We start from the raw sequence: 27,109 nt of genomic DNA, 5'->3' as shown, positions 1-27,109 counted from the left end.
TGAAAATGATGGCAATTTCAAAAAAAATCAGCTCTACTTACCTACAGCACAAATTAATATTACATAAAAACGTTAATTCGTGTGCCTATGCATAAAAATCTTGTTGTTAGTGTTCCGTACCCAAGGGGTAAAAACAGCACCCTCTTAATGTCACTCTGCTGTCTGTTTGTCTGTCTGTCTGTCCATCCGTCTGTCTGTCCGTCTGTTTGTCCGTCTGTCTGTCCGTCTGATTGTCCGTCTGTCTATCCGTGTACCTGTCCATCTGTCTGTCAGTCCGCGTGTCACAGGTCCGTGGCTCGTAGACTATGAGTTACAAACCTGAAAATTTTCAAACGTTGACCCAAAACCAAATATGAATTAAAAATTGAATTAAAATACGTTTCAGGGGGCTTCCACGCATAAAAAAGGGGCCCATATTTTTTTAATCTAGCATGTGGGGTATCATTGTTTAGAACTCATTGGTTAGAGAATGGGGTAGAGCAAGAATATACTCGTTTTTATTAATTCGTTTTATCTGAAAAATAAGAAAATGGGTGTTCAAAGTTGTCAGTTGTAGACCATTTTTGTGACGGGGGCTATCTCAAAAACTAACCTAGTTAGGAATATGAAATTTCGGTATAATTATTATGTACGATCTATAAAATAGTTTTTAAAACGTGACGAAAACAAACGAACATTTTTTAGGTTTTTCCATTACGGTCTAGCAATGTAGCTCGGAAAAAAATATTTCATACACCCAAAATATGATGTTCATAATTATGTACGGAACCTTAAAAGAGCGAGGCCCAACTCGCACTTTACCGGTTTGTACTAATTATATTTTTTTATTTTGATAAACATTAACCGGAACATTGATCGACCGATATACTCGGCGGGGTGCTTCGAATACGCACAAAAGATAATAATTGTATGGCATACGTCTTCCAGCGTGCTTGTATTATATCCATATCTGTGGCGCCTATGAATAAGGCCTAGATAGGAACATTAAATGAATGATTTCATTTTTCTTTGAATCTTAAATAAAGATAAATAACTAAGTACCTACCTATATAAAATGTTGCATGAAATGACGACCTAGTTTTTGTTGTGACTTGGTTCACACCGAGTCAATATCCATTCAACATTCGTGCGTCAGCCACTGTTTTCAATTTACGAGTAGAAGTTATAAAACTAAAAATAGATGAAAGTGTTGATAATATAAGAAGTATTTACAACAGCACCTTTTTTTATTTACAGCAAAGTCTAGGCAATTGTTTTAACATGAATAGAATATTCATTTTGCGTTATTTAAAATTGAATAATTACTGTCAGTGGAATTTACCTCTATGGGGGTAGAATTTCATAAGCAATCCATAAAAGTGGCTGCCTACGTCGCTTGAGGGAACTCCGTGGAAAAAGTTTCTAGTTGTTTGCGCTATGATTCGTTACTCCAATTAAACTTGTTATAGTACTCAGTCAGTTTGCAATACTAACGATGGTAGAACACGCCTTCCACTTTATTGCATGAAAAGACTTGAAAACGCAACAGGTAGGTCAGTGTTATAGTTTCTACGGATACAACCACGTCTATGTGCAACTGCCACTAGTTAAGGAACTAATTATGTCACCGAGCGTTTATCTGACTTTAACAAATATTTTTGTGTTCAAGTCCCACTAACTTCAAAGCTTACAATTAGCATTAATTTCGCCATACCTTTTCTTACAGCACACTTTCCCCAAGAAGATTTAATGGAAAAAACTATTGCTGATATGCATTCCCGTATGCGATTCATAGAATCCCTCTACAGGGCTCGTCAAGAAGATATCATAGCCCTACAAGTAAGATTTTTTCTTCAAATCTGAAGTGATAAAAACAAAAATAAATTATTTATTAATATTAATAATAATATTTATTAAAGAAATTAATAAAGAAATACACTCTTAAAAGTAGGTACACAAAAACTGCGAAAGTCTCTACTTATTAACCCCCGACCCAAAAAGAGGGGTGTTATAAGTTTGACGTGTGTATCTGTGTATCTGTCTGTGGCATCGTAGCTCCTAAACTAATGAGCCGATTTGAATTTAGTTTTTTTTTTTGTTTTAAAGGTGGCTTGATTGAGAGTGTTCTTAGCTATAATCCAAAAAAATCGCAGCTATAAGCCGTTTGAAAGTTATCAGCTCTTTTCTAGTTACTGTAACCTTCACTTGTCGGGGGTGTTATACATTTTTAATTTACACTTGTATACTTAAATAGTTGAAGCATGCTCCCTAACGAGATGGACAGAGACATACAAACGTAGTTTGGTTCTCATTTGAATAATGACGGTTAGAAACAAACGCAATAAAACTTGATAGATACGTTCTAGAAACAAATATCTGTGTTTGTAGTTTTCCAGATTTCCATAAAAATGAGTAGTTACAAAGTTGCAAACAAGGCTGGAAAATTTCATGTAGTTTGATTGGTTAAATTCAAATGAGGCAACCAATGTTTGTTTGGAGCGAGCTACGAATAAGCTTTAATAATTTGACGATGAGTTTTTTTTTTAATATTAGGTATTCTCCTTTCATAATTTGTTAAATCTTTAATAATATTGTCCTTATGTTGGTTTCATTATTTTCAGAATAAAATCTACAGCACGAGAAGCAATACAACGTATAAACATGCCGTTGTCAGGAGCAATTCACATCATTTCACCGTTCCACCAGAAGTTGTAGCAATGATGAGAAATCTTACTGGTACGAATAACTATACTACCTACTTTTTCATATTAGTACCTAAATCATAGATATATAATAATACTATTAACATAGTACGGTAGATATGGCATGCCATACAAAATGATAGTTACTTTTTGTGCCGATTCGAAGCACCTCACTGAGGAATCAAAATTGATATTTTGGTCAACTGGTCCTCGTGTTAACAGATGTCTCATCACTAATATATTTAGTTCCAGTACGCTCGCAATACGCTCACTGCTGCTATCAGCACCAAAATGGCGATAATCAAGTTTCTTCAAAACACCCAATAGCATATCTAGCGTACTACGTAAACACTATTATTATTTTTATTTATTCTATATCTATGAACTGAGTACTATAAAACATACAACATCCCACATACACACAGCCACGTCCACACCACAGCGCACCAATCAAATTATATTCTTCTTTATTCGATCTATAAAAATAGCAACGGTGCACACGTGTTTCATTTTGTATCTTATTTTCAGTGAAAATTTACTGAATTGCTTTTTGATGAAAATTGACAGTTTTAATTTAATTTTTCATCACTGTTAATATTAACCTAATTATTTTAGAAAAAATCTTTGCTTTTTATAATATTTATGATAGTGTTTTACCTGCACTTAAAATAATTTTAAATATCAAAAATTGCGGAATCTGCGTCCCCTTGCAATTGCGCCCGGAGTGCCTGTATCCACTAGGCCAGAAACCAGGTACACTCAGGTTTGTATCCTGCCGGTTCCGAATTTTTGATAATATGTAAAATAATAATTATTAAATTATTTTTATGTAATGAAACTGTTATTATTATTTAGAAATTATTTAGAAATCTCAACTTTTCCCTTAAACACGCTTCGGTAACATTGCTTGCGATTTAAAAACATAGGTTGCGAATATCTGCCACGATCATGTTTCCACTAGCAATGAAAAATTCTTCATTGTTTAAATTATAAAATTTTCAAAAGAAAAATAAAACCGACTTCAAAAACGACAAACACTAAAAAGTAAAAAATAACTTTTGTTTAGCTACACGTGTAATGCACCTAGGTATGAAGTCGAGCGAGCATATTAAAACAAAATTAGAAATCCAAGAGTGAAGCTCGCCCGACTTCATACCTAGGTGCATTACACGTGTAGCTAAACAAAAGTTATTTTTTACTTTTTAGTGTTTGTCGTTTTTGAAGTCGGTTTTATTTTTCTTTTGAAAATTTTTTATTTCACAATTTTTAGTGGCCCCACTGTACTATAATATGCTGTGCCCAGTTAAAACCCTACTGTTTACTAAGCTATTACACTGATCGCGAGCAATTTGCTCCTATCCATTGAGGAGTTCTGTTCTCCATCTCCGAAGATATTCATCAGATCTTCACCAAATTTATATGGGACCACCTGCACAGTATACCCTTTCAAACAAAAAAAAAATTTTCCAAATCGGTCCAGGGGTCTTTGAGTAATCGGGGAACATACATAAAAAATAAAAAAAAAAATAAAAAAAAAAGATCCCGACGAATTGAGAACCTCCTCCTTTTTTGGAAGTCGGTTAAAAATGTGCAGAACTTGACTTGCTGCCAGTGTTGCTGCAAGTGACGTGCAAACAACTTGCCAGACCTATTTGCTGCAATTTTTTTACTAGTGGACACTTCGTTTTACGTTTGTATAAGTATATATTTTCAAAGGGGATGTTTAAAAATATTCAGTTTCATATTTTTTATTAAAACGAAGCGTGTTTTCTTGAGCGTAAGCGTCCGTGGCTAATTCAATTAACTTGTGGCGCGCTGCCACACCCTATATTTAATCATTACAGTACGTAGGTATGTGTGCAAAACTTCAAAAGCTTACAAAATCGATTGAATGTATTGTGAACACTATGTACCTATAGCATTAAGCTGGTGTTCCGTAAAAAGGAACTCGTGTTACGTTAATGCTATTATCACTTACTGGTATAATAGCTTCAACAAAGTTAATATTAATTAAAAAAGTTTTGTTCTATCCACTAAGGGATAGTAGATGTTTGCATTTCCTATGGGCAATGTAGGTATTGAAATATGTTTCCTGTGAACTTTATACATTCATATTGTTATATTATATTACCTACCATTCGTCTTATTGATATAACAGCTTGGATGCCTATTAATATTACAGTTGCTTTTATGCGAAATTACGATTTAATATTTGCTCAAGGTAGTCAAAAATTGCGAAATATTTCTGTTTGAATATTTTTCCAGGTTCATATTTAACCACAAACCTCTTCAAACAATATCATTTCATTATCTCATTCGTTTATGACCCGAAACTTTGATCTATTCGTGTTACTTATGTATTTCTGTTATAGCAACGCCATTTAGTGATCATTTACCTTATAAAAATTTACACATAATATTAGTTATGTCTGAAAATATCATGTTAAGAGAAGTAACCCTAATGCGATCGCCAACGCTTTTCATACAAACGTACTTTAACTCTTATTTGGCTATCAACCGATCAAACTCAATGCTTTGTAGACGCGTTCTATAAACAGATATCTGGTCTGTGGTTTTAGAATATATAAATCTGAGCCCATATAACTTTAAAACTACACATTTTACAAATATCTAGAAAACTACAGACATTTGTTTCAAGAATGTGTCAACATAATTTTATTGGTTAATTTAAAGGACAAACCAAACTACGATTCTATAGAAACTGCTAGGGTAGCGTGCTAAGGTTACTTCTCTTAACAGCCAACGCAACGGTGCCTGTATTCATTTACAAAATACCACAAGTATCCCCCGCGACGCTCTGTGACTCTTTGCACGTTTCACTCAGACAGCAGAACCAGATAATTTATATGTACAATCGTTCATAATGAACATTGAAGACATAAACATAAATGCATAAACGTGAGGAACCGGCATGCCTTAGAGTTCTCCATAATGTTCTCAAAGGTGTCTGAAGTTTGCGTTTGCCAGCGTGGTGGACTATGGCCAAACCCTTCTTATTATGAGAGGAGACCCGTGCTCAGTAGTGAGCCGGCGATTGGTTAGTGACGATTATAAATTATTTCGAACAGGCATGAAAGCAGCTTCGGGTTTGCAAACGGAAACTTTAAGCTTGATGCAGACATCATTTGTGTATCAGCTCCTTCCTCATCTGATGGCTACCCCGACTAGTCTACAGCCTGCTTATCACTTGAAGGGAGGAAGGCTGTTCTCCGAAGTGGTTATCGGTATACCTACCGTAAGAAGAGATAAAGAGAGTTATTTAATGATAACTCTATCGGTAAGTAACTGTACATCCCATAGATTTTATTAAAAGCTGGCTCTATCTACCAATATGGCAGTTCAACCCCCTCGAGGCGTAATCAAAATAAAATTAAAAATTGGTCAAGTATGTGTCAGAAATATAAAGTAGGATTTCATAGGATTTTTTAAGAAAAAAAATCTTACCCTAAACCAAAAACAAGAATAATAAACACAAAGTGTTTTTAGTAGTTTTTCTTTCTTCTCTCACTAAGTATAATTGGTGTTCGATATTTACACCAAATTATTAACAAGGCTAACCATGTTACTAAGGTGCACTGGCCGAGCACCCCAAGTGTTCATCCCCCGTACCGAAAGGGATCCCCAGGTTGAGGGATTTAACTCCAAACTACTTAGGTGTGCTTTAAAACGAAATTTTGTAATAGCTGTATTCTAGTTTCACCAAACCATTTATTCTGTATTAAAACTTTACCTGGTTGGCATCGCATGTTCATTGCATTTGTCTACGCCAATGTTACAAATATAAGCTTTGATGCTAAATGTTATTCTATCTCCTCTACCATAACAAAACGGGTGATACGGGATACTGTATATTGCTAATTCAAGCAAAGCCCTTCAAAAATTACAAAATATTTGTTTCGAATCACGTCTGATGATCATTGATGGAAATTGGACTTGCTGAAATCCTATATGAAATAATAGAAACGTCAAAAAAATAAACTTAGAAAAATTATAAATTCCGAACAATACGTTTGAAAAGTAATAAATAAGATTTTTGCCAATATTATATTTTCCAACTCCGTCAATCGTCATATCGTTTCACGATATTGGAAAACCTTTCAACCACAGGTGTATTGTTTGCTCTATAGCAAATTGTAAACTGATCCATGCGATTCATGCTATTGTCGATAGACAAAACATATTTTAGCGTTGCGAGGACCATAGCAGACACGATGCTTTTAGCGTCAGCGGTTGGTGATTTATTTGCTTTTTGGTACTTAACTACATATAAAATATCCTATGAGTTTTACTATGACGAACATCATACCTCCATAAGTCAATAACCACAAAATTAAAAATAAAATAATCAGATAAATTAATTGACAGAAATGTAATTCGATGTCTTTCGATAATATCTATCAGGACAGTTTGTCGCCGATTCTCAAAGAAGCTCACAAAAACCTAAATTCGCACGGATTAAGTCTTGGAAATAAGCTAGTTTATTTTTAAATTTGTATATCTAATCCCGTTGAATGAAATAAAGCTCCAAATCCGTCTAAGCCTGTGAGTTAGCGCGAGTTATTATTTTACTAACGCTCATATACCTGTAAAAATTGTTTTAAGGAGTTTTAAGTTTAATCATGTTTTAATTAAAACAGTACCTATTGCAAAACAAATTAAAGAAATGTAATTTATACTAATAAAAGCTTAGGCCAAAAGGGGCGTTATAATTTAACTATTTTTATAAGTTATTAAAATGTTCTTTCATATTAAGCTTGCACGAGGACATAAGCCGCAACGCGTAGAGGCTTATCAAGAGTTTTAATCTTCAAATAACCTAACTGCAATATTAATTTGATCGGGGCGCAATTGCTATTGCAACCACTAAATCAAAATAGCGACCTAAACACAAAAGTATTTAATAGTCGTTGAGTCTCGAGTCCGAACGAGACTGGCTTAAAAACCGTCAAGCAGCCGTATTTATACAAATCGATTCAAGATGGCTGCTCGGAAGAGATTGTGTGACGTCGAATGAGTCAAATATCTGTTTTATTATTTTAAATTTTAAATAGTTTTTTTTGAAAAAGCTAACACTAAGTAAATAATATTTGACTGCAATTATAGTTGTTGGTATATTAGGTTGTGGGAACCCCAACGATGATGAATAGAAACCTGACTTCATAAGTGCTAGTCCTATCTGTAGGGAATTTATGCGGCGTTTCATGAACAAAAGATTTTCTTTAGCCTTTAGAACCGTTGGATGGAAATTTTGGTGGTTGAGGTCGTGAGAAGGAGGGGAGGGACATTAGAGAGATCCTTATTTTTGTACATTCGTATTGTAAAAGAAAATCGTTCATAGCTCGAGTACTATCTAAAAGATTTGAAACTAAACTATTGATTAAACTCCAGAAACTTCAGAAAAATCGGTGTACATTCCTACATATATAGAAAAAAATAACGCTCCGAATTGAAGACCTACTCGTTTTTGAAAATCGGTTAGAAATTAAGTATTCAGACTACCCTAAGCTACTGTACTTGCCTGTTTCAGTTTTGTCTAGTAATTATTTTACTTTTAGCATTTAATCAGTGGCTTGACTGCGGCGGACTTGAATAACACACTTATCGTTATTTTTGTCGGCGAAACTGACTTGGAATATGTCCTCAACATCGCCAGGCAAGTTGAAATAAAGTAAGTGTGCTTCCTATATACTCATACATGATCATATTATTAAAAAAAGAAGAAGAATAAGAAAGTGTGTCATTCGTAATATGTATAATAATAATATCAATCAAAATAATATGCATAATACATGCATATTATTTAGATTGATATCTACGTGTCTCTGCTTCGATAATATTCGTTAGTTTTTAGGGACCCATACCTCATAATGGATGAAAGGAAACCTCATATGATCACTTTGTTGTTTGTTGGTCTGTCCGTGTGTCAAGGCCCTTTTTAGGGTTTTTTTTAGATGTGCCTTGCGGTGTTGTGATAAATGATTTAAAGGTAACTTATAAAACAATGCAACTAAAACTTATCTTTGAAATAAACTTAATTGTAATTTAAAACTAAAATAAATATAATTTAATCTAAAATCTCCTAGAAACCACCGCAACGAGGCAGATGCTGGCAGTATTGATTTATTTATAATAGATCTATTTAGTTTTACTATAGCTAACTTTGTTTGGAAATGAAATGGTAGAACATAGAAAATAAGGTAGACCAAAGAAACCTAAGAAAAACTGTGAAACGCTCTGTCAAGGGAACGATGGAAACATAATATATTAATTAAACTTGTATTCGGGGCAAATATTTCTAGCCAGCAAGAAAACAAGCTTTGTAACAACCAGATCAAATCTGCTTTCATTCCATACCAACTCATTTTCCTCTAGGTTTCCAAAGCATGTGGCTAACGGTCTAGTTGAAGTAATATCTCCATCCGCTTCATACTACCCTAACCTTGAGAGCTTGCCACTGACTCTGGGTGACTCCTTCAAGAGGGTTAAATGGCGAACTAAGCAAAACCTTGATACAATATACTTAATGGCTTACGCGCAGACGAAGGGCACCTTTTATCTTATGCTAGAAGACGATGTCATCGCAAAAAATAAGTACATGCAGGTAAGAAAACTTAATAATAATAATTTAATTTAATAAACTTATTCCAAGTTACCACTACCATATTATAAATGCGAATGTTTGTTTGTTTATTAGTTTGTCCTTCAATCACGCTGCAATGAAGCAACGGATCGGTATGATTTTTTTTGCGATAATTTAGTTACAGACCCGGAGAGTGACAGAGTACTTTTTATTCCGGAAAATCAAAGAGTTGCAACGTGACTTTAAAAACCCAAATCCACGCGGACAAAGTCACGGGTGTGATTTAGCTTTGAAAAGTGGCTTCAATAAATGTTATTATCTCTCTTTAAAATTAAGAGTGAATATGTACATTCTAGGTAATCGCGTCCCATCTTAGACCACATCACTTTCCATCAAGTGTGATTGTGGTCAAGCACTTGCCTATAATGAATAAAAAAATTAAAAATGTAGGTAGCTGTAATTTTGTCAGGTAAACGTAAATATTAAAGTATTAAAGACTTGAAAATCAAATAAAGCACCTACTGTATTATTTAGTAACAGTAATAACCCTACAGTATGTAACGCCACGCCGCCTCAGCCAATCGCAACGCGCCAACGCCAACCAGACTATCCGAGTCAAGACAAGCTGGCCAATCACCGCCTGTTACAGCCGATAACCGCCAAGACGGCCAATCATAGCCTACTGCCGCCATGACAGCCAATCAACGTCAGCGCCATTGACAGCCGAACGCAACTCCGCCACCACTGCCGAATCCCTTCGGTGGGGATAACGCCATATAAAGCTATGCGAGCTCATTTTTAGGATGATTGTTCTATCGTACGCATTGTAAGCTGAAACTATGTCCATTTGTGTAAACAAGTGTAAGTTATATAAATAGTAACAAAGTAACAATAGTAATAAAGCAATGAGCGATTTGTATTAGTGTGTTTAGTGAAGTGATATAATAAATTTGGGCGATTATACTGATTTGCTCTTTTTATTTAAACCCACTGTTTCATCTCAGAAGTGGGATTAATAAAGAAAGTTATGATGCATAATCGCGCCAATTAACGAGTCGGCAAAGACATGCCATCTACTTTGTTCATCCGCAAGGATGAAACGAATCATCGTGTAAAAATCAAGCGACAATGAAGATCGTCCACTTCTGGGGCCCGGAAGGTCCTTAGAAGAGTTTTGAACCGGAGGTACATTCATCTGCAGCGTGCATGGTTTCTACGCCCGATGGCAACCTACCCTCAACTTCTACGCGTAATAACTGAGGTATGATCCGTTATTCCATTTCAAATTTCAATCCCGTTTTTAATGATATTGATGCATAGTGTAATGAGGTTGATCGTGTTTGTAACCTCTACTGATGAGATGACCGTGAAAGGTTAATATTACTAACACCCTGTTTGAGGTTATGAAATTAGTATTAGGGCACGCGGGTTATGATAGGTGGTCATCATACGCTCGCGGATAGTGAATGGTTTGAGTGATAGCTAAAGATAAATATAACTGTAATTTGTGGCATATCTGACCGTCAAAAAAAAAAAAAAAAAGTTTAGGTTTAAAGACGTTTAATTCTCATAAAGACAAAAAAAAAGTCATTTACATGAGAACTTAATTCTGAGAAAATAAAGTTTACAATATTCGCCATTTAATTAAGTACTCATTCAGCGCACTTGTTGAAGTAATTCGCATTACTCATAATGTGAGCAGCTAATTATTCAGTTTTAAATGGATTGAAGGAGTGTATATTTTTTTATGTGTGCAGGTATTTTGATGTACAGTTTAGCTCCTTCATAGGTAAGGGTTTTTCTGCCATAAATTGTTCTAGTTTTGGGTAAGGCAAGGTAACTAGCTCGACGAGTTTTAGTTTTAATTTTTGTAAATGTGATATTTGTGTGTATTGTTTTATTTATAGTTTTCCTAACAAAAATACACGTATTGTATATATATAACTGATAAAATAATGGCGGTGAATACTAATGCTAAAATTGCAACCGATTGATTTAGTCAACTTTTTATCGAATCAGGTAAAAACCCGCTCAACCATCCACTTTTCACGTTGCATCTCGCCGAGATACCCGCAATTTGAATTCGCAGTTTAATTCTAGAAAACATACTTAGTGGGTTAGTAGTAGTGCTTTCCAGTATGTGGAAATTATGACCAAGTGCTACCGGTACGAAAAAGTTAACAAGTAATTCAATAAGTTAAATAATAAAAAATAAAAACTCCCGACTGCAGTTTGCGCTGCATATTTTTCGGCTCTTACATTAAATCGTATAAAATCCACCACATTGATTGTTTAAAGAATTTTATATATCCATTGACACACACGCCATCAAGACGAATGACGTATCATTTATCAAAATCGGTTGATGAACACTTTCAGTGTGCTCAAACCCAGTTTTGCATATAGCATGGCGATCGCAATTTGAATGTAAAATCGAATTGTTTTATGATGTTCACTTTTGAGTTTCTTGTGAAATTGATTTTCATGTGGTTATATGATTGTTATGTAATATGAATATAGATCTTCATAATTGGGGCAGACGTACTTTATAAATCGACTGGGAGCTACTTGTAGTCAAACAATAATATTGTGTTTATCTTTCTTTTCTCGGAATTTTTGGTGAGTTCGTGAAGTGCAAACGTCATCGCCTACGATGGTCACCACTGATGCTTTGCTGTGTGCTGTGTGCCTGATGCCGAGCGCGTCACTGCGAGGCACCACATCGTGGCGCGCTAACGATGCAGGGTTGCAGCCAATGGGTATCTATAAGCCGCCGCATTGTTGCCTATTTGGGGTGACATAAGCGCTGTTAAGCGTTTATGCTGTATGGTATGACTGTTCTTTTATTTTTACTAAAAGTTAGTGTTTATGAAGTCTGTACGTGTTGTAACTTGTAGTTTAAATCACATTCTTTGAATGATTGAGAGCATAGTAAGTAGATCTTACTCACGGCTTTGGAACTGTCTCGTATAATATACAAGCCAGTGGCACAGCGTATGAGTAAATACAAATAGGTAGTGTAATGTAGGCAGAATTGGGCACTTGGAGGAAACGTAATAGTAACTATTACCAGTTAGATATCCTTATGATTTTGATAATGCTTTTGTCATTTTAGATTAAAAAGTTGTGCTTGTAGGCAGCATGTATGTTACGTACTTTTGCCAACAAGCTTTCAATCGAGTCAATTTCATCATTCTACCTTAAGATTGTCGGTCCAATCGTAATGTAAGTAGAAAGTTCAAGTGGCACTTTTAATTATAACCATGATATAGCTTTGTGCCGTTCATTGTTAGTCAGGTGGACCGGACGTACCGTAAGAATTTTCACTAAGCCGACTAGACTGACGTTTTACATAATATCTTGAGTTCAGTTGGTGTTAGTATGCCTGCCTGGTTATGTAGCTTACATAGTAGGGAATAGGAATGGAATAGAAAACTGTTATTTGACTGATGATCCTGTATTACCTAAATTCAATCGTGAACTGTTTTCGGAATTACATAGATGCCGAAGTGAAGACAGTAGCCAAGTCTTACTTTCTGCAGCCAAGTCTTACTTTCTGCAGCCAAGTCTTACTTTCTGCAGCCAAGTCTTACTTTCTGCAGCCAAGTCTTACTTTCTGCAGCCAAGTCTTACTTTCTGCAGCCAAGTCTTACTTTCTGCAGCCAAGTCTTACTTTCTGCAGCCAAGTCTTACTTTCTGCAGCCAAGTCTTACTTTCTGCAGCCAGGTCTTACTTTCTGCAGCCAGGTCTTACTTTCTGCAGCCAGGTCTTACTTTCTGCAGCCAGGTCTTGCTTTCTGCAGCCAGGTCTTACTTTCGGTAGCCAAGTTTTACTTTCGGTAGCCAAGTTTTACTTTCGGTAGCCAAGTTTTACTTTCGGTAGCCAAGTTTTACTTTCGGTAGCCAAGTTTTACTTTCGGTAGCCAAGTTTTACTTTCGGTAGCCAAGTTTTACTTTCGATAGGAGTACTTTCATCTCGTTGCTCGTTGAGAGATCTCCCTGCAAGGATTAAAGTGAGATTCCTTTTCAAGTCAGAGTAATAGCATTCACAGCTTCACAAGAAGCTATTTACTTCTTTTCTACAAGCCAGTCTGTTGACGGTTTTTCTTTCAAAAATGTCTCTAAAGTAAAACGTGGAAAAATAGTACAACTGAAAACGATAATAATTTATAAATTAAATAATGTTCTTTTATTTCGTCGTGGTTTTAAAGTAGAAAAGATTGCAGTTTAGATCACAAACCAATAGCATTGGATTAGAATTTTGAAGAGTTCATACTGACCACATTTTCTAAAACCATTTTGTAAGACAGCGAAAGGGTATCGCTCATCAGTAGTGTAGGTACAATTTGATTATTACAGATGCTTTTGCAAAATTTGTTATTAGCCGAAAACGATCAGTTTCGTAGAATATTATACATAATTTGCCTTATTTGGACATCCTAGTAAACTTATAAAGTGACCATAAGAATGCTTTTACTAGTAGACATTTTGAGTTTCCGAGTGTCGACTGATTAATAGGTATGTTTTGATCTCCATGATACTACCACGAGCCAAGTGCCTAGTCAAGCCAAGCCAAGCACTAACCAGACTATGTTAAACGCGTTGTGCCACAGGTCCTAGCGAAACTGCGAATAAAATGATTGGACAAACTGTTAACTGATATTATTCAGACTACTGACAATACTCTCAATGAATGTGATATCCATAATTTGGTATTTACCTAGATCACGATGCCATGTTACTATAAATGTAAAATTAGCGAACTCGGGATGGTTATGCGTAACAAGGCAAATGCTCGGTAAAGGATAGCAAGCGATAGGATAAAGCTAACTAGATAAATGTAACGCCACGCCGCCTCAGCCAATCGCAACGCGCCAACGCCAACCAGACTATCCGAGTCAAGCCAAGCTGGCCAATCACCGCCTGTTACAGCCGATAACCGCCAAGACGGCCAATCATAGCCTACTGCCGCCATGACAGCCAATCAACGCCAGCGCCATTGACAGCCGAACGCAACTCCGCCACCACTGCCGAATGCCTTCGGTGGGGATAACGCCATATAAAGCTATGCGAGCTCACTTTTAGGATTATTGTTCTATCGTACGCATTGTAAGCTGAAACTATGTCCATTTGTGTAAACAAGTGTAAATTATATAAATAGTAACAAAGTAACAATAGTAATAAAGCAATGAGTGATTTGTATTAGTGTGTTTAGTGAAGTGACATAATAAATTTGGGCGATTATACTGATTTGCTCTTTTTATTTAAACCCACTGTTTCATCTCAGAAGTGGGATTAATAAAGAAAGTTATGATGCATAATCGCGCCAATTAACGAGTCGGCAAAGACATGCCATCTACTTTGTTCATCCGCAAGGATGAAACGAATCATCGTGTAAAAATCAAGCGACAATGAAGATCGTCCACTTCTGGGGCCCGGAAGGTCCTTAGAAGAGTTTTGAACCGGAGGTACATTCATCTGCAGCGTGCATGGTTTCTACGCCCGATGGCAACCTACCCTCAACTTCTACGCGTAATAACTGAGGTATGATCCATCCATTATTCCATTTCTAATCCCGTTTTTAATGATATTGATGCATAGTGTAATGAGGTTGATTGTGTTTGTAACCTCTACTGATGAGATGACCGTGAAAGGTTAATATTGCTAACACCCTGTTTGAGGTTATGAAATTAGTATTAGAGCACGCGGGTTATGATAGGTGGTCATTATACGCTCGCGGATAGTGAATGGTTTGAGTGATAGCTGAAGATAAATATAACTATAATTTGTGGCATATCTGACCGTCAAATAAAGGTTTAGGTTTAAAGATGTTTAATTCTCATAAAAACAAAAAAGTCATTTACATAAGAACTTAATTCTAAGAAAATAAAGTTTACAATATTCGCCATTTAATTAAGTACTCATTCAGCGCATTTGTTGAAGTAATTCGCATTACTCATAGTGTGAGCAGCTAATTCAGTTTTAAATGGATTGAATGAGTGTACATTTTTTTTATGTGTGCAGGTATTTTGATGTACAGTTTAGCTCCTTCATAGGTAAGGGTTTTTCTGCCATAAATTGTTCTAGTTTTGGGTAAGGCAAGGTAACTAGCTCGACGAGTTTTAGTTTTAATTTTTGTAAACGTGATATTTGTGTGTATTGTTTTATTTACAGTTTTCCTAACAAAAATACACGTGTTGTATATATATAACTGATGAAATAATGGCGGTGAATACTAATGCTAAAATTGCAACCGATTGATTTAGTCAACTTTTTATCGAATCAGGTAAAAACCCGTTCAACCATCCACTTTTCACGTTGCATCTCGCCGAGATACCCGCAATTTGAATTCGCAGTTTAATTCTAGAAAACGTACTTAGTGGGTTAGTAGTAGTGCTTTCCAGTATGTGGAAATTATGACCAAGTGCTACCGGTACGAAAAAGTTAACAAGTAATTCAATAAGTTAAATAATAAAAAATAAAAACTCCCGACTGCAGTTTGCGCTGCATATTTTTCGGCTCTTACATTAAATCGTATAAAATCCACCACATTGATTGTTTAAAGAATTTTATATATCCATTGACACACACGCCATCAAGACGAATGACGTATCATTTATCAAAATCGGTTAAAATTGTTGAGTGGTTATGAACTGACATAAATACATACTGATCAGGAATTAATTAAAAAAAAAAGATCTAGTATATCGGATGGTAACAATAGTTCTCAGACTACCCGCAAATTTCAACCAGAAGTTTTCAAGAAACAAGCTTTGACGCTATTAGTGTTTTTATTTGCACAAGGCTCAGTTATAGTATAAGGTTCTATAAACCTTTAAGGTTATTTTTTTCGCGTCGTCGGTGATATTCCCGCTGCAGTCGTACAGACAACACGGGGTACGTGTGGGGTACCTGTAAATTATTTTTAAGGGTACAATAATATCATTTACTTCAGAATCGGTTGATGAACACTTTCAGTGTGCTCAAATCCAGTTTTGCATATAGCATGGCGATCGCAATTTGAATGTAAAATCGAATTGTTTTATGATGTTCACTTTTGAGTTTCTTGTGAAATTGATTTTCATGTGGTTATATGATTGTTATGTAATATGAATATAGATCTTCATAATTGGGGCAGACGTACTTTATGAATCGACTGGGAGCTACTTGTAGTCAAACAATAATATTGTGTTTATCTTTCTTTTCTCGGAATTTTTGGTGAGTTCGTGAAGTGCAAACGTCATCGCCTACGATGGTCACCACTGATGCTTTGCTGTGTGCTGTGTGCCTGATGCCGAGCGCGTCACTGCGAGGCACCACATCGTGGCGCGCTAACGATGCAGGGTTGCAGCCAATGGGTATCTATAAGCCGCCGCATTGTTGCCTATTTGGGGTGACATAAGCGCTGTTAAGCGTTTATGCTGTATGGTATGACTGTTCTTTTATTTTTACTAAAAGTTAGTGTTTATGAAGTCTGTACGTGTTGTAACTTGTAGTTTAAATCACATTCTTTGAATGATTGAGAGCATAGTAAGTAGATCTTACTCACGGCTTTGGAACTGTCTCGTATACTATACAAGCCAGTGGCACAGCGTATAAAAGAGTAAATACAAATAGGTAGTGTAATGTAGGCAGAATTGGGCACTTGGAGGAAACGTAATAATAACTATTACCAGTTAGATATCCTTATGATTTTGATAATGCTTGTGTCATTTTAGAAAAAAAGTAGTGCTTGTAGGCAGCATGTATGTTACGTACTTTTGCCAACTTTCAATCGAGTCAATTTCATCATTCTACCTTAAGATTGTCGGTCCAATCATAATGTAAGTAGAAAGTTCAAGTGGCACTTTTAATTATAACCATGATATAGCTTTGTGCCGTTCATTGTTAGTCAGGTGGACCGGACGTACCGTAAGAATTTTCACTAAGCCGACTAGACTGACGTTTTACATAATATCTTGAGTTCAGTTGGTGTTAGTATGCCTGCCTGGTTATGTAGCTTACATAGTAGGGAATAGGAATGGAATAGAAAACTGTTATTTGACTGATGATCCTGTATTACCTAAATTCAATCGTGAACTGTTTTCGGAATTACATAGATGCCGAAGTGAAGACAGTAGCCAAGTCTTACTTTCTGCAGCCAAGTCTTACTTTCTGCAGCCAAGTCTTACTTTCTGCAGCCAAGTCTTACTTTCTGCAGCCAAGTCTTACTTTCTGCAGCCAAGTCTTACTTTCTGCAGCCAAGTCTTACTTTCTGCAGCCAAGTCTTACTTTCTGCAGCCAAGTCTTACTTTCTGCAGCCAAGTCTTACTTTCTGCAGCCAAGTCTTACTTTCTGCAGCCAAGTCTTACTTTCTGCAGCCAAGTCTTACTTTCTGCTGCCAGGTCTTACTTTCAGCTGCCAGGTCTTACTTTCTGCAGCCAGGTCTTACTTTCTGCAGCCAGGTCTTACTTTCTGCAGCCAGGTTTTACTTTCGGCAGCCAGGTTTTACTTTCGGTAGCCAAGTTTTACTTTCGGTAGCCAAGTTTTACTTTCGGTAGCCAAGTTTTACTTTCGGTAGCCAAGTTTTACTTTCGGTAGCCAAGTTTTACTTTCGGTAGCCAAGTTTTACTTTCGGTAGCCAAGTTTTACTTTCGGTAGCCAAGTTTTACTTTCGGTAGCCAAGTTTTACTTTCGGTAGCCAAGTTTTACTTTCGGTAGCCAAGTTTTACTTTCAATAGCCAAGTTTTACTTTCGGTAGCCAAGTTTTACTTTCGATAGGAGTACTTTCATCTCGTTGCTCGTTGAGAGATCTCCCTGCAAGGATTTAAGTGAGATTCCTTTTCAAGTTAGAGTAATAGCATTCACAGCTTCACGAGAAGCTATTTACAAGCTATTTTCCTTTCTACAAGCCAGTCTGTTGACGGTTTTTCTTTCAAAAATGTCTCTAAAGTAAAACGTGGAAAAATAGTACAACTGAAAACGATAATAATTTATAAATTAAATAATGTTCTTTTGTTTCGTCTTGGTTTTAAAGTAGATAAGATTGCAGTTTAGATCACAGACCAATGGCATTGGATTAGAATTTTGTAGAGTTCATACTGACCACATTTTGTAAAACCATTTTGTAAGACAGCGAAAGGATATCGCTCATCAGTAGTGTAGGTACAATTTGATTATTACAGATGCTTTTGCAAAATTTGTTATTAGCCGAAAACGATCAGTTTCGTAGAATATTATACATAATTTGCCTTATTTGGACATCCTAGTAAACTTATAAAGTGAGCATAAGAATGCTTTTACTAGTAGACATTTTAGAGTTTCCGAGTGTCGACTGATTAATAGTTAGGTATGTTTTGACCTCCATGATACTACCACGAGCCAAGTGCCTAGTCAAGCCAAGCCAAGCACTAACCAGACCATGTTAAACGCGTTGTGCCACAGGTCCTAGCGAAACTGCGAATAAAATGATTGGACAAACTGTTAACTGATATTATTTGGACTACTGACAATACTCTCAATGAATGTGATATCCATAATTTGGTATTTACCTAGGTCACGATGCCATGTTACTATTAATGTAAAATTAGCGAACTCGGGATGGTTATGCGTAACAAGGCAAATGCTCGGTAAAGAATAGCAAGCGATAGGATAAAGCTAACTAGATAATGTAACTGGCAAAATTAATATTTCATTTAATTATAACAAAGGAATTTAGTTATTTAGTGGCAAGTTCCCACAAGCATTGCGATAGAAGTAAACACTGATAGCATTTACTCAGGTTCATTTTCGTAACCAAGCTGGTAGGCATTAAGAGAACTCGAAGTGTTAAGGGGTTTCGAGGCTACGAAGCTTGTACATGCCTGAGCAGACTCTTTAAAGCCATATCACAGCGCCTACGGCTCTTATATCCAACAGTGCTAACTGTTCCGATAAATAACTTGAAACCGAAGACCTTGTTGAGCTATTGTCTACCAGAAAGCTAACCAAGCATTTTCCCATTGCGGGAGCAATTCATTGTTTCAGGACGGCCGAATGTAACGCCACGCCGCCTCAGCCAATCGCAACGCGCCAACGCCAACCAGACTATCCGAGTCAAGCCAAGCTGGCCAATCACCGCCTGTTACAGCCGATAACCGCCAAGACGGCCAATCATAGCCTACTGCCGCCATGACAGCCAATCAACGCCAGCGCCATTGACAGCCGAACGCAACTCCGCCACCACTGCCGAATGCCTTCGGTGGGGATAACGCCATATAAAGCTATGCGAGCTCACTTTTAGGATTATTGTTCTATCGTACGCATTGTAAGCTGAAACTATGTCCATTTGTGTAAACAAGTGTAAATTATATAAATAGTAACAAAGTAACAATAGTAATAAAGCAATGAGTGATTTGTATTAGTGTGTTTAGTGAAGTGACATAATAAATTTGGGCGATTATACTGATTTGCTCTTTTTATTTAAACCCACTGTTTCATAATGTAACTGACAAAATTAATATTTCATTTAATTATAACAAAGGAATTTAGTTATTTAGTGGCAAGCTCCCACAAGCATTGCGATAGAAGTAAACACTGATAGCATTTACTCAGGTTCATTTTCGTAACCAAGCTGGTAGGCATTAAGAGAACTCGAGGGGGTTAAGGGGTTTCGAGGCTACGAAGCTTGTACATGCCTGAGCAGACTCTTTAAAGCCATATCACAGCGCCTACGGCTCTTATATCCAACAGTGCTAACTGTTCCGATAAATAACTTGAAACCGAAGACCTTGCTGAGCTATCGTCTACCAGAAAGCTAACCAAGCATTTTCCCATTGCGGGAGCAATTCATTGTTTCAGGACGGCCGAATGTAACGCCACGCCGCCTCAGCCAATCGCAACGCGCCAACGCCAACCAGACTATCCGAGTCAAGACAAGCTGGCCAATCACCGCCTGTTACAGCCGATAACCGCCAAGACGGCCAATCATAGCCTACTGCCGCCATGACAGCCAATCAACGTCAGCGCCATTGACAGCCGAACGCAACTCCGCCACCACTGCCGAATCCCTTCGGTGGGGATAACGCCATATAAAGCTATGCGAGCTCATTTTTAGGATGATTGTTCTATCGTACGCATTGTAAGCTGAAACTATGTCCATTTGTGTAAACAAGTGTAAGTTATATAAATAGTAACAAAGTAACAATAGTAATAAAGCAATGAGCGATTTGTATTAGTGTGTTTAGTGAAGTGATATAATAAATTTGGGCGATTATACTGATTTGCTCTTTTTATTTAAACCCACTGTTTCATGTAGTTTCTTAAATAAAATATGTTAAATAACCTAATGTTTACTTTTATCCCAATAGATAAAGATAAAAGAGGGTAGGTAGTAAATAAAGAAGTAAAACCAAGCAAGCCGAATAATGAATAATTAATCGTTTATTGAAAGCTCTTTCATACTTTCACCTTTATAAATCCATCTGTATTTTGTAGATTGTTTAGCATAGATCTATTTATTTTAAATTGAACCGTCCAAGTTTATATTATACGCGTGGTAGGTACTATATTGGGTATCATGCCCGTGAAATAATGCTTCGTTGGAGGCAAGGCGCCCTTGGCTAAAATAAGCGACAACTCTTCCATCACCAGATGCGACGCATGGATGAATTTTTGAAACAAGACGTTTTATTATTAAATAAATTTAAATTAAAAAGGCTTTTTAAGGTAAATTTTTTTTAATGTACTAAAGAGGTATGAAGGTACCTATTAGTCCATATACTACTATCCTTTCATATGCCATTAGAGACTTCCAGTCATAATACAATATCCTACTCTATGGTTCCAGTGCTCACCTTTCATTTCCAAAGTCTTCATTCAAGTTCTTTTCATTGTATTATTTGAAAAGTGCTCATGAATACAAAAACAACTGAGTGCAAAATTTATTGTACTGCCATAAGCCATCAGAGTTCCATGTTCACTTCCCACCTCCATATATCAAAGAGTATGTAATCACTACGTTATAATATAATCATCTGTTGTCATTTAAACCACACGTGTCTGCTAAATTAAGTCAATCGGAAAATGAAGTAACCAAAAAATCAGTTACCAATTTCGATGGAAAGACAACATACAAACAAAGAAACCTTATAAAAAGATCCTAAAAACCACATGATTTTGTTTCAGGAAATTAAACACTTCACAGCTGCTACCTCTGTTTCAACACCAAACTGGTATTTCTTAGAGTTTTGCCACGTAGGCGGAATAGGGAAACTATTTCGGTCTGCAGACCTCATACATTTTATCACCTACGTTCAGTTGTTTTACAAAAACATGCCGATTGACTGGCTCCTGGAAAGTTTTCTTGCCGATCGAGTTTGTACTATCGACAAGTCCGTCGTAAGTAATGTCTATCTATTTGTAATCTATTTGTTTTTACTACGTAGATATATAAAGATTTTGTCATCGAGTCAGTTTTTGTATTAGGTCTCTAAAGTTTATCATCAGCTCTTCACAGTTCACATGGTTCCCATAACGTATTTAAAAATTAATATATAATTCAACATGTATGGTACATTTCAGAACAACTGTGGAAAAAATAAGCTGCAAATACGCCCCAAGTATAAGTCATCACTGTTTCAACACATTGGTGTATATTCTTCCTTGAAAGGAAAAATACAGAAAGTAAAGGTACCTATTATTATAATGCAAAGACTAGGCTAAGGAATATGACGTAACATTCAGCTTTCACATTTTTTTAATTAACAAAAGTTCACTGTCTAGAATACAGATTATAATATCTTGAAGTTTGTCAATCCATGGCTGAATGTTGGCTGAAGAAGGATATAACGTCTTTGTAAAAAGTCATTATAACCCATAAGCCTTGCTATAGTGTACGCTGTACTAGAACTAAAGTGGAATTATAGGAATAACAAAAACTGCAAAGAAAATGTACTAGCGTGGTAAAAACTTTACTGCTATTGTAAGTATGCTTATAGACGAGCAGCTGCCGTCACGACTCACGTGACGCCAGCAGTAGTCGACGAAGTGCGCTCGTCTGAAAACTAAGTGCATCTTCCGAGCAACTGTGTTGAAAAATATAAAACAGGATTTCTTTTTTAGGACCCTCAATTTGGCGCGCTAGCAACTTATTATCCCCATGACAACCCGCCGCTTAAACGTATAAACACTGATATAAAGGAGCATTCGGACCATACTGTCAAAAGGGCTTATGAAGGAAAAACCTACTTCTGGGGCATTAAACCGAAAGAAGGTGACGTCATAGAGTTTTGGTTTGCAAAACCGACTGCTATTGCGAGGTACTTCAGTACATAAATATATTTTGGAATGGTATTTCAACTGAAACTGTTTCCAATATTGTAGATGTACATAAGTGATGACATAAAGCTTTCATTGTCATAAAACGGTGCGTTGGAAGAGAACTTCCCATCTGATTGCGAGTGACATAGTTTTTCTCTTCTCGCTTCGATCTAATGCCCAACGATAACGATCGCCCAAACCTAACGGAATTATGATCGACAATTATTGAAGAATTTGTGATCACCACCCAATTCATTCACCATCATTTACGTCTATGGTGCTTGTCACGACAATTCCAACGAGCCCAAATGCAACAAAGATTGAGAAGTTGAGGAACTTCTATGGCTACCTCCCAGCTCAATCGTGAGACCAGCTCTATGATACTTAGCATTGATCGATGTTACAATTTATTTATTCATTTGTTCCAAATTTCAGCTCAATCAGTTAAGAGGAACTGCCCCCCGATTGTGTAAGAAAAATGTATGATGGTAATCGTTATCATCAAGAAATTCTGCCTTTTGATTGCTTCATTCGCTGTTTACCTTTTTTTAAAGCCTGATCAGTTACAAAAGACGACACATTAGCAACACAGTTCACGACAGGAAACGAGCGACAAAATGTCGAGGTTTCACCTAACCTAGCAGGCGTCAAATGTTACCTACACTTACCTACATTTACCCAAATGACTAGGTATCTTTGATTTCACATTACTAGCCTATTATTTGACAGATTGTCGAATCAGGTTCAATGGGAGTTTCCTCACTCTTGTTTACTCTGCTAGCACTAAAAGTAAAAGTTTGTTATTTAAGCGTCACCTTGTGTCTAAGTTCTTTGACTTACTTTCAGTTACATATTCCGAAGTGGAAACGTCGAGCATGTATCCGACAAGTTTTACAACACTGCGGTCGAAGTATTGCCGGTGAACGCAAGCAAGCATTTTATTTTTGTGGACGAATTTGACGAATTTGGCTTAGCTGAAGGCGATCTGAAGCGCAGTTTCGGACCGCTGTTGGCCATTCGTATACGCGTTACCAAGGATAGCTACTATTGGACTGTTTTAAGTGAGGTTAGTCCAAACCCCTAATCATTTATTACTCAGAGAGACGCATGTACGAATCCTGCCGGTTCCACGGTTTTTGATATGTATTTGAAATTATATAGAAATCACCTAATTATTACTTTAATATATTCTGGCGTAATATTATTGTGATGAAGCCCGCGACTTCGTCCGCGTGGTTAAGGTTTTTCGAAAATCCGTGGGAACTTTTTCATTTTCCGTAGTGTAAGAACTAGTCTATATCTTGTTGTCTTGCAATAATACAAGCTATTTCCGTATCAAGTAGATGACCAAAGTCATCCACGTAAGTTTAGGTTTTCTATAAATCCCGTGAGGACTCTTTAATTTTCCGAGATAAAATGTTCTTCCTAGGAATGCAAGGTATCTTGTACCGAATTTCGTCAAAATCAGTTGAATGGTCAAGCCGTGTTAAGTTAGCAGACAGACACACTTTCGCATTTATAATATTAATAGTATGGATGGATTGAATCTTTGAAAAGAGAAACCGCTGAATTTCTGGCTGGTTCTTTAGGGTAGGGAAGGCCCTCTGAACCAGTAGTAGATGCATTTGACGATCCAAAAGTACTTGTAAAAGGTTATTTCAATAAAAAAATTCTTCTACTTATTTATTTCTAGCTTTTATTTTCTATTTATTATATCAGCTCCGGATTTTACTGTGGGAATCTAATATTAGTATTCCCAGACCGCATCTTTTACAATTTCTGTGGCTTCTTTATACCTAACTTATGTATATCTTACATTTTAAATGTATTTTCAGATTGGGTTGAAGACATTTGATAAAGCAAAGAAGAGTTGACGGTCGCAGAAAATAAGTTGGGGTCTTTTTACAAAAAAATCTACGGATCCGCCACTGCACAAACCTTTTAAAAAGGTTGTAGTCAAAGGGCATTGAACATTCCATTTAAATCTATAGGCAGATATTATATGCTTTGATGATTGGTGTTTTAATAAGAGAAAACATAATAAATAACTACGATATAATTTACAACTCATTACTATATCGATTCTCTTGGTTCGGATGATTTAGCGAACTTTAGCCAACGATGTTATGTACCTACTATACGTGTTACATTTATATTAACATGGCGTATAAAACTGCTCGATAGTGAGTAAGACAGAAGTTACGAAACGCTCGAGAGTAGAAGAGATAGGGCTCTACAAAGTCTACCAAGTGCCGTTGCTTTAAGTCTTCAGTTTAGGTAATCTACTTCTTTTTGCATATATATTATCACTGACAATAGCGTATGTTTTTTGATTAATTTGAATAAAAAAACATTACTTGCTTAATATTCTCGATGTAATGAGTGATGTGTGATGTGAGTATAAGTTCATGATTATAAGACAAGTAAATTATTTTGTTCAAACTTTTAACTGGCATTTGATCAATTCTCAGAATTAAAAGGATAAATTAATTAATCTCATAATAAGTAAAAAAAAAAATTATAAATAATAAGAATTAATCAATTAACTCTAAAAGAGAGAAGAAGGAAGTTCTTCAACGTATGGGTACATTTTTAAATCATGAAAATCGTGGGTATGATCGATGGATTAATAGAACAAATAAGTTGTAATGTATAACATTATCAGGTCATGGAGGTAGAATTTATATAGTGAAAAATAAATTAAAATAATAATAATCGTTCTAAAATGTGTCAATGGGGGGAACATAAAATTCGTATAAATAGATGGGTAGATAACACCCGTTTACTGATATTTAAATTAGATTAATAAGAAATTAATTCTAGTTAAATAAAAGGAGGGTTATTCAAACTTAATTAAATAAATGACATACTAAAATATAAGTATTTACTCGTAAATGACGATTTAGTATGTCTAAAAATATAAAAAGCTAAAATATTCATTGATTTTGGTAGTTGTAATGATCATTTTTCATTTCATCATCATCACCCTCGTCATTAGCCTGTGGACCTCCACTGTTGGACATGGGCCTTCCCTAAAGAGCGCCACCACACCCGGTCCTCAGCCTTCCTCATCCAGCCACAACGCCAGCCGCTTTTTATCGTCAGTCCATCGTGCTGGAGGGCATCCCACACTACGCTTAAACGCGGTCTCCACTCAAGGACTTTCCCGCATCAACGACCATTATCGTTTAATTAATTGCAATTAATATACATATAATGTATAGGTATAATATAATCAATTATACAAATGCATTCGTTTAAAATACTCGTTCCAACGGTGTGTATAAAATATAGAATTATTATTTATTGTATAACAATGCATACGATTCATTTTAAAGATGGACAGTTCCATGTTCCTACATAATCTAGTCCCAATTTCGCAGTACTTAAGCGTTATAATAAGTATAAGTACATCAAATTTTATATTCAGTAAGTTTAAATTATAAATTATTATTCTTTGTAAGAAATCATATTTTTTAACTATCCTTAAAAATTTTAAAATGTACTTGCATTTACTAAAGGAGATGAACAAAAATTGTATGGACGTGTGCCCCAGAATGTACAGAGATGAAATCTGTGCCATTTAATAGTAAAAATCTTCTATTTTAAGAAGAAAAAAGTCGCATGTTATTTTGCAGTCGTGGCTTAAAGTTATGAAGATTTTAAAAAGTTGATTGAGGTTAGGTTATGTTACAGTTATTTTTATGTTTTATAATTTTTCCATATAGCTTAGCATTTTCATGAACTAAAACTACACACACACAGCTTGTAACAATAAATAATAATAATTAGTGGAGCAATCGTGTGGGACTAGGACACTATATTAATATTATAGGTAAACAAAAATAAGTACAGATATTGTATAAACGAAAGTAAGCGATGACAACACAGGATGACGGAATGTCAAGCAAACGTCATTTTTCAAGCATAGAGACACAGCTTTAACGGCTCTGGGCCCTAGCACTTTTGAGCTTGACTACAGCATAGGACGTAAGACACAGACTAACAATCGCCACATGACAGTGAACATCGAATTTGACCACCGACTAGGAAACAAGAAAATAACCCTTTTTTGTGAATATTGTAATGCTATATTATTAATTTTATATACGCGTCTATGTATTTATTTTAAAATAAGAGTTGAATGGCAACATTATAATATAGCTTAAACAATTTTTACGCTTCTGTGACCTTGTGACATTAAGTTTGTGATAGGCGTAAAAAGACTTCCATCCAGAGCCGTAAAGTAAAAAAAAAGGGAAATCTTAGACAAAATCGATTTGAATTCTTATTTTTTTCAAATATTTTCAGCGACTGCTTTTAAATGTAAATAGTTATTCAAAATTAATGGTATATTTTATCTGAATTTATTATAATACCTTTGTATTTGTACAGCCTGGGGCAAATTTTGTCCATCTCCTTTAGAAGTTAGCTTGATAAATATATTTTCATTAATACTTAAATAGGTATATAAATTGTAAAAAATATACATCCATGTATAAAATATTATTATAAACAATAATGTGTGCGCAGATGTTTATATTTTGAGC

General features: G+C 35.9%; 1 protein-coding gene and 1 long non-coding RNA gene across 2 annotated transcripts in view; one reads left to right on the top strand and one right to left on the bottom strand.

The window, feature by feature from the left end:
• Positions 1–25,003, top strand: part of LOC123880743 (alpha-1,3-mannosyl-glycoprotein 4-beta-N-acetylglucosaminyltransferase A-like) — a 39,783-nt gene extending 14,780 nt beyond the window's left edge. Inside the window, exons 3-12 of the mRNA XM_045929042.1 lie at positions 1,706–1,818; positions 2,601–2,715; positions 5,771–5,979; positions 8,258–8,370; positions 9,075–9,303; positions 21,426–21,638; positions 21,822–21,929; positions 22,362–22,558; positions 23,406–23,625; positions 24,395–25,003. Of these exons, the coding sequence (XP_045784998.1) occupies positions 1,706–1,818; positions 2,601–2,715; positions 5,771–5,979; positions 8,258–8,370; positions 9,075–9,303; positions 21,426–21,638; positions 21,822–21,929; positions 22,362–22,558; positions 23,406–23,625; positions 24,395–24,433 (1,556 nt within the window). The 3' untranslated portion in view covers positions 24,434–25,003. The remainder of the gene's footprint in view (positions 1–1,705; positions 1,819–2,600; positions 2,716–5,770; positions 5,980–8,257; positions 8,371–9,074; positions 9,304–21,425; positions 21,639–21,821; positions 21,930–22,361; positions 22,559–23,405; positions 23,626–24,394) is intronic.
• On the bottom strand, positions 3,907–26,273 carry LOC123880748. The gene is made up of 3 exons (XR_006799330.1): positions 26,076–26,273; positions 8,050–8,052; positions 3,907–3,919 (listed from the first exon to the last, which is right to left on the bottom strand). It is a non-coding gene; the product is annotated as an uncharacterized LOC123880748 (long non-coding RNA).
• Positions 26,274–27,109: the final 836 nt, after the last annotated feature.

The sequence above is a fragment of the Maniola jurtina genome, chromosome Z, assembly GCF_905333055.1.
Source record: "Maniola jurtina chromosome Z, ilManJurt1.1, whole genome shotgun sequence".
In the NCBI taxonomy this organism is placed as follows: domain Eukaryota; kingdom Metazoa; phylum Arthropoda; class Insecta; order Lepidoptera; family Nymphalidae; genus Maniola; species Maniola jurtina.
Note: the sequence above shows the minus strand (reverse complement) of the source record. Positions and strands in the feature narration are given on the sequence as shown.